At 41.2% G+C, this 14371-nt stretch overlaps 1 protein-coding gene across 4 annotated transcripts in view; it reads left to right on the top strand.

The window, feature by feature from the left end:
* The window catches only part of LOC109875289 (receptor-type tyrosine-protein phosphatase N2-like), a 144708-nt gene that overhangs the window by 27881 nt on the left and 102456 nt on the right, over nucleotides 1–14371 (top strand). For all 4 annotated transcript variants that reach the window (XM_020467592.2, XM_031809922.1, XM_031809921.1 and 1 more), the window contains one exon: nucleotides 2376–2495. In XM_020467592.2, coding sequence (XP_020323181.1) covers nucleotides 2376–2495 — 120 coding nt within the window. The remainder of the gene's footprint in view (nucleotides 1–2375; nucleotides 2496–14371) is intronic.

Below are 14371 nucleotides of genomic sequence, written 5' to 3' on the forward strand. Positions count from 1 at the left end.
ATCTCTATACTATATCTACTATATCTTTATACTATATCTACCATATCTCTATACTATATCTCTATACTATATCTACTATATCTCTATACCATATCTCTATACTATATCTACCATATCTCTATACTATATCTCTATACCATATCTCTATACTATATCTACTATATCTCTATACTATATCTACCATATCTCTATACTATATCTACCATATCTCTATACTATATCTACCATATCTCTCCCATATAACTACCATTCAGCCTAATGGACTGGACCCCTCCTGGGGGCTTGGCCAGAACCCCACAGACACCAAGATCAATTACTCTGGCATCCCACGGCACAATCGGACACTTGCGGCATCCCAAATGACACCCTATCCCCTATATAGTGTACCTCGTTTGTCCAGAGCCTGTTCGCTTATAGGGAATAGAGTGCCATTTGGGTTACAATCTGGATAGGCAATACACATCATCCTGCCCTGGCAGGCAGCAGCTAGCAGCAGCATGGCCCAGTGACTCATAGCCTCCCCCTCAGAGAACCTTTTATTAGCTTTAGCATCACTCACAGCTGATTAGCTGCATCCACTGATGCTGTGCATTGGCTGTGATCTGACTGTCACACACTGGAGAAAGAGCTGAGGTGTAGTGCAATGCAGAGGAAATATTTTACAGGATAAATGTTATATTTAGGCTTGAAGTATCTTCTTGTTTTTTTGTATGAGACAATCAGAATTCAGAAATCTATGCACTTACCCTATTCATTTATAGGTTTACCCTGATTCATAATTTTGGTGATATCGTATAAAGATGGATTGTGGAAGTTGCTTCCTGTTGTTTTGATTGAATATGGGAGTTGTTTAGAGTTACTCCAGCTGTACAGACCAGTGTAGCACAGCAGAACATGACCACCTGGTCACTTCCAAGCAGGGATAATACATCAGTCAGAATCCAACAAGTCATTTCTAAACTCCAGCGAGCATCTCCTCAATCATAATGCAAACCACTCCCATGAAAATGGCCTTTAAATTCTCCTTTGCTGTAATCCACGCCGTAAATCAAGTTGAAGGAAGGGGGCTCTGGCTTTGATTAACACCCCCATGTACAGGGGCCAAGATAGATGAGAAAGAAGGTGTTTCGGACTTAAATCTGCATTGCTATAATTACGAGTAATAATTCAAATGTTGCCTTGAACTTCACAGTACAGCAAGAGGACAATATGAAAAGAAAGAATCCAAAGACACAAGCCTGATACAACTGATGCTTTACGGAATGGCATTTGATAGGATATGGTATATTATACTATACCTCCATGTTGTGTGAATATAGATTAGATTGATTTATGGTTATCAACATAACAATCATCTTCCTGGTCATACATAAGCAAAAACATACATTACACAATATTGGCAATAGGTACAATACCAAAACATGTGTCATTGCAAAAGTCAAAGTGGTAAATGCATAGGTTACTGTCTCTTATCGCTCATGTTTCCCATTATAGAAACAGAGATGGTGACAGAGAGTGAATGGTTGTTACAGGCAGTAGAGAGACCGATTGGACACCATACAGCTCGGTGCTAGGCCACTCCTCTGTTTCCTCATAAATGTTACAATGGGGGGTGTTCTAAAACAAAAAGGTTGGGCTGTTTCCATAGCCCAACATGGACCATTGCCAACATGTTTGCATTGAATTGGATCTCACTCAACGATGGGAGTGATTTGTGAACCAAAACAAATGAGCATGATGAATTCATACATTTTGCAATGCAATGTTACCCTACTGTCTTTCACATTATGCTGTTGTGCAGTAATTGGCAAAGGTTGCTTCCCAAAATCGCAGCCATAGGGCTTGTGTCAAAAGTAATGCACAAGGGAATAGCGTGCCATTTGGGACGTATCCACACTTTTATAAGTGCTGGCTTTCTATTCTTGTTTAGATAGTGGGTAGATTAAATATGAATCCTGCTGTATGTGCACCTCCGAGTGCGTCACCCCAGAGCCCATTGGACACAGCGTAGAGCTCAGGGCCGCTGATATGTAGATAAGATGAGCCTTCATTGATAACGTCTCTCTATTGATGAGCCAGTGCTTTTCACCATGCTGATAGCATCATGTCTAAAGTGAGAAGCATTAGCTCCCATTGAAGAATATCTAAATCTGAAAAAAGCTGTGCTCACTGGGTTGGTACTGAAGGGAGAGTGTTGTGCTTCTTGGTGAGTCATAAAAATAGCTGTTTTTTAAAACTCATAATAATGAATTGTATCAAAGTCCTTCTGTTGGTTTCTGTTATTAATGTTTGAAGTCCCTGGAATGGGGAATATGTATGGCAGAGTTTAGTACCATACAGTATGTTCCTGACTCTCTGTGTCCTCCTTTCCCCAGATGGAATGTTCGGGAGGTGTCACTCCAAACCAGTTCCGGTGACAGAGGTGTACACCTATGATGTATCTCTGTCTGTGGTTCAGCACTTCAGGACACTGCTGCAGAAACTCTCCCACAGAGGTACGTAACATAGTGTACACCAACGCTATCACTACTGCTTCTGCTGCGGGGTATGCCAAGGTGACGCACCGTTTGGACGGTTCGAAGAGTGGAACAAGTCTAGACAGAGCTCATAAAACACAACTTAATTCCAAAATGCAACACATTTGTAGGAATTTTTTGACACTTGTTGTCAGGCATACTGATCAAGGATCATCAACTCCAATTTTCACTTTTACACCTGCGATACCACTTACTATTGCTGCCATCACGGTCTGCCACAGCCCCCCTGAGTCATCCTCAGAGACCCAGCCACCCAACTGGTGAGGAAATGTCAGCAACGCATAATTAATATGATTGCTTCAGTCACTTCTAATACTACACTAGGCTTACATTTGTTCAATAACAATTTTCACTTCTAAACTTCTTTCACTATCATAAAAATATTTTTAAGATCGATGAACAAATACATACATTTTCAAATGCTACGACAAGAACACTTGTACTATTCCACATACATTTGAAGTCAGAAGTTTACATACACTTAGGTTGGAGTCATTTAAACTCGTTTTTCAACCACTCCACACATTTCTTGTTAACAAACTATAGTTTTGGCAAGTCGGTTAGGACATCTACTTTGTGCATGACACAAGTAGTTTTTCCAGAATTGTTTACAGACAGATTATTTCATTTATAATTCACTGTATCACAATTCCAGTGGGTCAGAAGTTTACATATACTAAGTTGACTGTGCTTTTAAACAACTTGGAAAATTCAAGAAAAGGATGTCATGGCTTTAGAAGCTTCTGATAGGCTAATTGACATAATTTGAGTCAATTGGAGGTGTACCTGTGGATGTATTTCAAGGCCTACCTTCAAACTCATTGCCTCTTTGCTTGTCATCATGGGAAAATCAAAAGAAATTAGCCAAGACCTCAGAAAAAAAATTGTAGACCTCCACAAGTCTGGTTCATCCATTGGGAGTAATTTCCAAACACCTGAACGTACCACATTCATCTGTTAAAACAATAGTATGACAATAGAATAAACACCATGGGACCACACAGTCGTCATACCGCTCAGAAAGGAGATGCGTTCTGTCTCCTAGAGACGGCAGGGTAGCCTAGTGGTTAGAGCGTTGGACTAGTAACCGGAAGGTTGTGAGTTCAAACCCCCGAGCTGACAAGGTACAAATCTGTCGTTCTGCCCCTGAACAGGCAGTTAACCCACTGTTCCCAGGCCGTCATTGAAAATAAGAATGTGTTCTTAACTGACTTGCCTGGTTAAATAAAGGTAAAATAAAATAAAATTAAAAAAAATTAACGTACTTTGTTGCTAAATGTGCAAATCAATCCCAGAACAAAGGACCTTGTGAAGATGCTGGAGGAAACGGGTACAAAAGTATCTATATCCACAGTAAACGAGTCCTATATCGACATAACCTGAAAGGCTGCTCCGCAAGTAAGAAGCCACTGCTCCAAAACCTCCATAAAAAAAGCCAGACTACGGTTTGTAACTGAACATGGGGACAAAGATGGTACTTTTTGGAGAAATGTACTCTGGTCTGATGAAACAAAAATATAACTGTTTGGCCATAATGACCATTGTTATGTTTGGAGGAAAAAGGGGGATGCTTGCAAGCCGAAGAACACCATCCCAACCGTGAAGCACGGGGGTGGCAGCGTCATGTTGTGGGGGTGCTTTGCTGCAGGAGGGACTGGTGCACTACACAAAATAGATGGTATCATGAGGTAGGAAAAGTATGTGGATATATTGAAGCAACATCTCAAGACATCAGTCAGGAAGTTAAAGCTTGGTCGCAAACGGGTCTTCCAAATGGGTCTTCCATATGAACATATCAACAAGCATACTTCCAGAGTTGTGGCAAAATGGCTTAAGGACAACAAAGTCAAGGTATTGGAGTGGCCATCACGAAGCCCTGACCTCAATCCTATAGAACATTTGTGGGCAGAACTGAAAAAGTGTTTGCAAGCATTGAGACCTACAAACCTGACTCAGTTACACCAGCTCTGTCAGGAGACATGGGCCAAAATTCACCCAATTTATTGTGGGAAGCTTGTAGAAGGCTACCCGAAACGTTTGACCCAAGTTAAACAATTTAAAAGGCAATGCTACCAAATACTAATTGAGTGTATCTAAACTTCTGACCCACTGGGAATGTTAAGAAAGAAATACAAGCTGAAATTAATCATTATCTCTACTATTATTCTGACATTTCACATTCTTAAAATAAAGTGGTGATCCTAACTGACCTAAGACAGGGAATTGTTACTAGGATTAAATGTCAGGAATTGTGTGAAACTGAGTTTAAATGTATTTGGCTGAGGTGTATGTAAACTTCCGACTTCAACTGTATGTTCAGATAACACAGCTCTGTATGTATGAAGACAGTGTTTGTATGTATAAAGACATGGTGCCATTGGCTGTTAATAACAGATATTAATTTAGTAATTGCCGTGTGTCTTTCTCTAAATTTCTTCTGGTCTCCAGTCTCTGTGGAATGACAGCTTGTTTGCTGAGGTTTTTTTTTGTCATTTTAGCATACTTATCCAGAGCCACTGACAGGAGCACAGGGTTATGTTCCTTGCTCAAGGGCACATCGACGGACTTTTCACCTCGTCGGCTCAGGGATTTGAACCAGCAAACTTTCGGTTACTGGCCCAACATTCTTAACTGCTACCTGCTGCCCCAATACAGAGAGAATGCGACCCAAAATGCACCCTATTCCCTATTTAGTACTGTACTTCTGACTCATTGTTAGTGTGACTCTCTTCAGCACAGAGGTCCGTACAGTACGCCAACGCTACAGCTGCTGTCGTCACTGTCTGTCTTAGTCATCCTCAGCACCCCAGCCTACTGCTACTGGGGAAATGTCAGCTACGCATAATTAGAATGGTATATTCCTATATTCCTGTTGAATCTGATTGTTTAGTTCCCCTTCCCTCACATAGACCTACTGTTTGTGGGGTTTTCCCTCACATAGACCTACTGTTTGTGGGGTTTTCCCTCACATAGACCTACTGTTTGTGGGGTTTTCCCTCACATAGACCTACTGTTTGTGGGGTTTTCCCTCACATAGACCTACTGTTTGTGGGGTTTTCCCTCACATAGACCTACTGTTTGTGGGGTTTTCCCTCACATAGACCTACTGTTTGTGGGGTTTTCCCTCACATAGACCTACTGTTTGTGGGGTTTTCCCTCACATAGACCTACTGTTTGCGGGGTTTTCCCTCACATAGACCTACTGTTTGCGGGGTTTTACCTCACATAGACCTACTGTTTGCGGGGTTTTACCTCACATAAACCTACTGTTTGTGGGGTTTTGTGTGGATCTTATCAGGTACATTTGTAGATCTTTCAGCATAACCTAAAAATCCATTCAGTGACCGTTATGCCAAAGATAATGTATAAAGTTCCACTTGCAATAGATGTCAATGTTTTTCAGTGCTGTATGTGCTAAAATCAGTGGTGTAAAGTACTTAAGAAAATATAGTGGGATTATCTGTACTTTACTATTTATAATGTTGGACTACTTTTACTTTTACTTCACTACATTCCTATTGAAAATAATGTACATTTGACATTTTCCCTGACCCCCAAAAAGTACTTGTTACATTTTGAATGTTTAGCAGGACAGGAAAATTGTCTAATTCACACACTTATCAAGAGAACATCGCTGGTCATCCCTACTGTACTGCCTCTGATCTGGCTGACTCACCAAACACATGCTTTTGCTTGGAGCATGCCACTGGCTGTCCGTAAATACAACAAATATTTAAAATGGTACCGCCTGGTTTGCTTCATATAAGGAATTTGAAAAGATGTATACTTTTACTTTTGATGCTTAAGTTCATTTTTGCAATTACATTTACTTTTGATATTTTAGTATATTTAAAACCAAATACTTTTACTCAAGTAGCATTTCCTTGGGTGTCTTTTACTTTTACTTGAGTCATTTTCTATTAAGGTATCTTTACTTGTACTGAAGTATGACAATTGGGTACTTTTTCCACCAATGGCCAAAATGCCATGAATGTAATGGCCCATACAGTGCATGGCATATAGAGCTGTACTGACCATAAATAAACACCAGAGGGCGACCAATGCCTGTGTATAGTCCATCCTCCAACAACAACCTGTTGTTGATTTATAAAGAGTAGAAATGGGAGAAATGTTGGAAGGAGAGAAAAATTCCAGAAATGGTCAAAGACATTACTTTTGAAGTTAAATCCTATATTACACAATCATTAAGTCATCATGTTTCAAATACTGAGCTATTGAACAATAATGATTGTTGTTTTATGGCTCAAATACCTTATCCTCTAGCTAGCACCCTAACTGTGCAACAACTGGTTGAATCAATGTGCGTAGTGGCATACAGTTGAGCAGACAAATGTTTAGAATTTCCACACATGGGGATTTTTTGTTGTTGCAGGGACATTTTTGGGGGCCTTTTTATAAATGCATTTCATGCTATTCTAAGTCATTTACATGATAGAAGACATAAGCAGAATATTTGTTAATGCCACACGAATGCCCAAATGCATGCTACTGTGCAACTCACTTTTCAGGTAGGATGCAATTTTGGAACTTTATAAAAAATGTTCTATTTATAATAATTTGTTTATACCATTATTATTATTTTATATCACTGTTATTATTGTAGGCTTATTTGATCATCTAAACCAGTTCTTTAAATATGCTAAATGTGTTTTGTTTCATTCTGTTTAGACATTTTTGTTGGTTAAATTAAGTTTAATATGTCTTTCTAATGGTGTACTCCTTATTTAGTTTAATATACGCTAGAAGTCAAATAAAAATCATTAACCTATTGCTGTCATTTATTGGGTTTAAACCAGTTCGCAAGTGTTTAGTTTCATTCTGTTGAGACATTTTCTTTGTCCAAATGAAGTTTCAACTGTAATGTTGAACACAAGTTGGCCGTGATGTAATATCCTGCTCGTATTTTCCCCATAAACAATGGCTTGAATTACTTATTACCCTGACAATGTTTGGAAACTTTTGTGAAGGTTTGGTGGTGTGCGGCTATTAGCATATTATACTGCAGGCCTGTGATATGAAGGCAATGCACAGCGGCGCTCCAACTGACTCCGACATTTGAACTTGAGATGAGGAAGAATGATTTAGGCCAACCAGAGTTACTCCTATAATCTAACAATATAATTCTTATCCTTATAAAAAAAAAAAAAAAACGGATAAAAAAAATTGGCCTACGTACTTATGTATGGCTAAAGTCCAATCTGTAGACCTATAGTTGACATTGTATCTGACAAGTATAAAGAAATGAATGTTGGTGTCGTAGCATGCTGCTGGCATATCTCTCTCTCTCTAGGCCCTAAGCTTTCTTCCTTTTATATTTCGTTTTTAAATGTTAATATCACACAGTGAACACCTAAGCCTAACAGGCCCATGCATGCAATGTCCTGATGCATTTGGTGCTCAAATCTCTGACAGCTGAACCATGAGATGGACAAATTACAAAAACACTATTCCCCGTGTTTTGATGTGTAGCATATGCAAAACGTTATAAACCTATTGTTTTATTGATTTTTTATTTCCTAAAACAATAATTAGGAAATAAAAAATCAATAAAACAATAGGTTTATAACGTTTTGCATATGCTACACATCAAAACACGGGGAATAGTGTTTTTGTAATTTGTTATAGGCTGTTTTTAAGGACATGTAAATGTGCTTCATTTGGCCGATATCGCTTGTCTATTGATGGCGCTGGCTGCGCGGATGGACACCCTGATGGATTACGCATATTGAACCGGTAGGCCTATATTTCTTAAAATTCTGATACATTAAAATCTTCCCTGTCACTTTTCCGGGGCCAACCTCTGGATTGTTGACCTCTGCCTACCCTGAGCCTGACCCTGACCCTGAGCCTGCCTGCCGTCCAGTACCGTTGCCCCACCTCTGGTTTACTGACCCCTGCCTGCCTTGACCTGTCTATTGCCTGCCCCTGTTGGAATATTAAACCATTGTCAATTCGACGTGTCTGCATCTGGGTCTTACCTTGATTCCTGATACAAGGTAGGGGGGGTATACAGAAGATAACCCTATTTGGTAAAATGCCAAGTCCATATTATGGCAAGAACAGCTCAAATAAGCAAAGAGAACCGACAGTCCATCATTACTTTAAGACATAAAGGCAGTCAAAACGTCTCTTCAAAGTGCAGTCACAAAAACCATCAGGCGCTATGATGAAACTGGCTCTCATGAGGAACGCCACAGGAAAGGAGACCCAGAGATACCTCTGCTGCAGAGGGTAACTTAATTCAAGTCACCAGCCTCAGAAATTGCAGCCAAAATAAATGCTTCACAGCGTTCAAGTAACAGACACATCTCAACATCAACTGTTCAGAGGAGGCTGCGTGAATCAGGCCTTCATGGTCGAATTTCTGCAAAGAAACCACTACTTAAGGACATCAATAAGAAGAAGAGACTTGCTTGGGCCAAGAAATACAAGCAATAGACATGAGACCAGTGGAAATCTGTCCTTTGGTCTGATGAGTCCATATTTGCGAATATTTCTTTTCAACCAGTGTCTTTGTGAGACGCAGATTAGGTGAATGGATGTTCTCCGCATGTGTGGTTCCCACCGTGAAGCATGGAGGAGGAGGTGTGATGGTGTGGGGGTACTTTGCTGGAGACACTGTCTGTAATTTATTTAGAATTCAAGGCACACTTAACCAGCATGGCTACCACAGCATTCTGCAGCAATACACCATCCCATCTGGTTTGCGCTCAGTCCCACTATCATTTGTTTTTCAACAGGACAATGACCCAACACACCTCCAGTCTGTGTAAGGGCTATTAGACCAAGAAGGATAGGGATGGAGTGCTGCATCAGATGACCTGGCCTCCACAATCACCTGACCTCAACCAAATTGAGATGGTTTGGGATGAGTTGGACCGCAGAGCGAAGGAAAAGCAGCCAACAAGTGCTCCGCATATGTGGGAACTCCTTCAAGACTGGAAAAGCAATCCAGGTGAAGCTGGTTGAGAGAATGCCAAGAGTGTGCAAAGCTGTCATCGAGGCAAAGGGTGGCTACTGTCAAGAATCTAAAATATTAAATATATTGTGATTTGTTTAACACTTTTTTTTTTGGTAACTACATGATTCCATATGTGTGATTTCATAGTTGTGATGTCTTCAATGTTATTCTACAATGTAGAAAATAGTACAAATAAAGAAAAACCCTTGAATGAGCAGGTGTGTCCAAACATTTGATTGGTATTGTATATGAAAAATAAAACTTTACTTAGATAGGTATTCAGAATCTTTGATATACCACTAGAAATTGAGCTCAGGTTAATCCTGTTTCCATTGATCATCCTTGAAATGTTTCTACAACTTGATTGCAGTCCACCTGTGGTAAATTCAATGGATTGGACATGATTTGGTGAAGCACACACCTGTCTATATAAGGTCGCACAGTTGACAGTGCATGTCAGAGCAAAATCCAAGCCATGAGGTCGAAGGAATTGTCCGTAGAGCTCCGAGACATGATAGTGTCGAGGCACAGATCTGAGGGAAGGGTACCAAAACATTTATGCAGCATTGAAGGTCCCCAAGAACACAGTGGTCTCCATCATTCTTAAATGGAAGAAGTTTGGCACCACCAAGACTCTTTCTAGAGCTAGCTGCCTGGCCGAACTGAGCAATCGGGGGAGAAGGGCCTTGGTCAGGGAGGTGACCAAGAACCCTATGGTCACTCTGACAGAGCTCCAGAGTTTCTCTTTGGAGATGGGAGAACCTTCCAGAAGGACAGCCATCTCTGCAGCAGTCCAACAATCAGGTCTTTATGGGAGAGTGGCCAGACGAAAGTGACTCCTCAGTAAAAGGCACATGACAGCCTGCTTGGAGTTTTCTAAAAGGCACCTGAAGGACTCTCAGACCATGAGAAACAAGATTCTTTGGTCTGATGAAACCAAGATTGAACTCTTTGGCCTGAATGCCAAGCGTGAACGGAGCAAAGTACAGAGAGATCCTTGATGAACACCTACTCCAGAGTGCTCAGGACCTCAGACAGTGGCGAAGGTTCACCTTCCAACAGGACAACGACCCTAAGCATACAGCCAAGACAACACAGGAGTGTCTGAATGGCCTTGAGTGGCCCAGCCAGAGCCCAGACTTTAACCTGATTGAACATCTGTGAAGAGATTTGAAAATAGCTGTGCAGCGACACTCCCCATCTAACCTGACAGAGCTTGAGAGAATCTGCAGAGAAGAATGGGAGAAACTCCCAAAATACAGGTGTGCCAAGCTTGTAGCATACCCAAGAAGACTTGAGGCTGTAATCGCCGCAAATGTTACTTCGACAAAGTACTGAGTAAAGGGTGTGAATATTTATGTAAATTTGATATTTTCGTTTTTTTTATACATTTGCAAATATTTCTAAAAAACAGTTTTTGCTTTGCCATGATGGGGTATTGTGTGTAGATAAGGGGAAAAGCTATTGAATCAATTTTAGAATAAGGCTGTAGCGTAACAAAATGTGGAAAATGTTAAGGGGTATGAAAACTTTCAGAATGTACTATATATAGTATAGGTTACAGTAGGCTACAAAAAAACTCTTTCCAGTGACACACCCAATGATGAAGATGAAGCATAGGCTACTCACCGGTGATGGCCGATGCTCTCGTGATAATATCTCAAGATAAGGTACTTCGAAAAACAGTGCTGTTGGCTCAGAATCGCTCAAAAATTCAACAGGAATAACACTCAGAATGTAAGACTAGAAAAAATGGTGGCACATGTATTATCAATTGCATTATGTGACAATTCACAAAAGGAAACACAGAGAACTGTTTTTTATCCCTGGTGGATTAGGTCAAAGGTCACTGGATCTGTCTCAAATGGCACCCTATTACCCATAGAGCTCTGGTCAAAAGTAGTGCACTATAAAGGGAATATGGTGCCATTTGGGACACATGCTAAGTTATTCTCATTCTGTAATATGTTCTCTCAGCATGTTAGTATATTTATAAGACGAAAAGGCTACATGATGAAGAGAATTGTTAGTTTCTATAGACAGATCAGTCTTCTCTTTTCAGCAGTAGGCATTAGCTTTCCAAACGGTTGGCCTACATTTTTCTCACGATTTGTATTTGAACATTTGTCAAAGGTAAACTGACAGCCGCAACCAACAATAGAAATATTATCCATACATGGCAGTTCCCATTCAAGTCAGGACTGGCAGCCATTGCAAGTGTCAAAGTGCCAGTGTTAGCGGTTCCAAAATCCTTCTATGGAGAACGAGCTGTTCTATATTCGGCACATGTGCTGTGATAAAACTTATTCCACAGCTATTTTTTAGAAGCTATTGATCCTCTGTGGTAAAATTATGCTCTCACGTGTAGTATTTTGAAGTATTTTACTGCTGTCTGTTCAGACAGGAGTAATATCATTTTTTGGGGAAATGATTTCAGTTTATCAGGGGGTTCTGCGGCGATAATGACAGGGTGCCATCTTTGGTTGATTTCACATTGAATTGACATTAGTTGAAAACTCAACCAAAATGTAAATCAAAGCTAGACGTTGAACTGACGTCTGTGCCTAGTGGGACCTGAGAATCACATACATTTCTAGAAAGCCGCTCTAGATGGGCGAGTGATATTCTAGTGCACAGCGCTGATGAATTTTGGCGGTTTTATCAACCTCTCCAGCAGAAATGAAATATGCTATTGAGTTATTTACCCTGGCTGTCTGAAAAAGCATTAGGGGAACAAAACTCCAAAGAGCATCTGCATTTCAAACCCAGAACAGAGTGTGGTAGAGCAGCATGATGAGCCGAGCAGCACAAACCTAGGCGGAGTCCCAAATGACACACTATTCCCTACGTAGTGCACTACATTTGACCAGAGCCCTATGGGTTTAAAAGTAGTGCAATGTAGGGAATACGGTGCCATTTGGGACGCGGGCCTAATGGCCTCAGATTATTCAACATAACAGCCACCGCTGCCTCTGCTCTGACCCTCTGAGTGCTGGTCGGGTGAAACACAGAAACACCTCCACAGATTCAAAGCTACCAACCTGCCTCTTGTTTCTCCTCATCACAAAAACAAACCCTGCTGATGTAGCACAGAGCTATGGGCCTCAAACTAAACACTAAGGTCCAGAAATCCCAGTTGGAAGGCCACTGGATGTCCTGCTTATTCCCCCATGAAAAACATGGGAATTTGTGGAAAGTTACTAGAATTTTGCAATGCTATTTCTGTTAAATTAGTCCCGTCGTTTGTAATACCCAAACCCTGACCCCCTCCCTCTCACTGCTCTCTGTTAACCTCAGCTGCCCAACCAAGCGGACCTCTCCTTTATATCCCATTGCTATGGAACCGTTTCGCCTGCGTGGTTGTGAAAACCTAAGCTGTGTGTGAATGACTTGGTGGGGGTTACAGTTAATCAAGCTGCGGTGCCACATAGCGTTGGTTCCTGTGAAAACCCTGCCTTAGCTCTCCTCTCACACAGACAGCCATCAAGACCCCCGTTAAAGCAATCATTGAGCACAGCTATTTTATGTGTGTTTGATGGTGAAAGCTGGCTCTCAGTCTTCCCTGTGTTACTGAGCCCGGCCCTGCTCAGTTGAGTGATGTGTGGCAGGCAGGCCAGGCTGTAGCAGCAGACAGCAGTATGGTGGGTTCCGTGTGTTCCGTGTCTTCTGTTGTGTTCCGCTGCTCCTCCCTCATCAGGCTGTGGTGGATCTAGAAGGCTGGCTGGGTTCCAGAACCCTGGCCTCTACCTTCTGTGCTCCGCTCAATAGCATCATGGGAAGCACCCACCACCGGGAGATCTACATTGTTTGACTCTCTCATCTGGTAGCCATGAATGCACATTTGCATACCTATGTATTTAAAAAAGAGGACATAGATGTATTATCAGACCAATGTGCCCATATCTACATATTTTCTAAATCCATCCTCTCGTTTATTATGTTGGTTGGTTTTACTGATTATACAACTTTTTTAAAGATTGATAACCCATAACAACGCATGCCTTCTCATGGAAATGTGATTTATAGAAGTCATCCCAACCCGATCTAGCCAAATGCTCACTAACAGTAAGGTGCACTGTGCAAAGTGACATGTGTACTGTGCTCTTCCTTCTATTACCAAGATAAGGATGTCATTGCAGATGCTGTTTGCTGTGCAGTCTAGTGATGCTTGTATCTCTCATGGACGCTGCCTCTCATCTGTGGAATGTCTCTGTTGAATTGTTCAAGTGTGCGTGGCCATATTCTGAGTTACATTTGGTTCCGCTACCCCATCTGGTATTGGCACCAGTCCTCAGTTGTGTTGCCAAAACGTGCTGTAGTTATGTACTGTGTATTAGTATTAAGAAGCAGAGGGGAATACATATGGAGCTCATCATGTAGCCTTTCGTCTTATAAACCTACTTACATGCTGAGAGAAGATATTACAGAATGAGAATGACCTAGGATGTGTCCCAAATGGCACCATATTCCCTTTATAGTGCACTACTTTTGACCAGAGCCCTATGGATAATAGGGTGCCATTTGAGACATCCATAGTGACCTTTGACCTAATCCACCAGGGATTAAAAACAGTTATTTTGTGATTTGTCACATAATGCAATTGATAGTGTGAGGTCCAACGCAGGAGATGAGAATCGGGTACAGGGAGTGAACCATTTAATACAGACGGACATGTAACGGAACAAGGACAGCGTCTGGACATAAACACGACACGACAAAATGCTACTACAGGGAACAACACAGAGGAGCAGACATATACACAGGGGCAATCAACAAAGTGAGGGAGTCCAGGTGTGTCCAATGAGCACAGCTGCTCGTAATGATGGTAACAGGTGCGTATGATGACGGGTAG

Source organism: Oncorhynchus kisutch, linkage group LG30 (assembly GCF_002021735.2).
Source record: "Oncorhynchus kisutch isolate 150728-3 linkage group LG30, Okis_V2, whole genome shotgun sequence".
In the NCBI taxonomy this organism is placed as follows: Eukaryota; Metazoa; Chordata; class Actinopteri; order Salmoniformes; family Salmonidae; genus Oncorhynchus; species Oncorhynchus kisutch.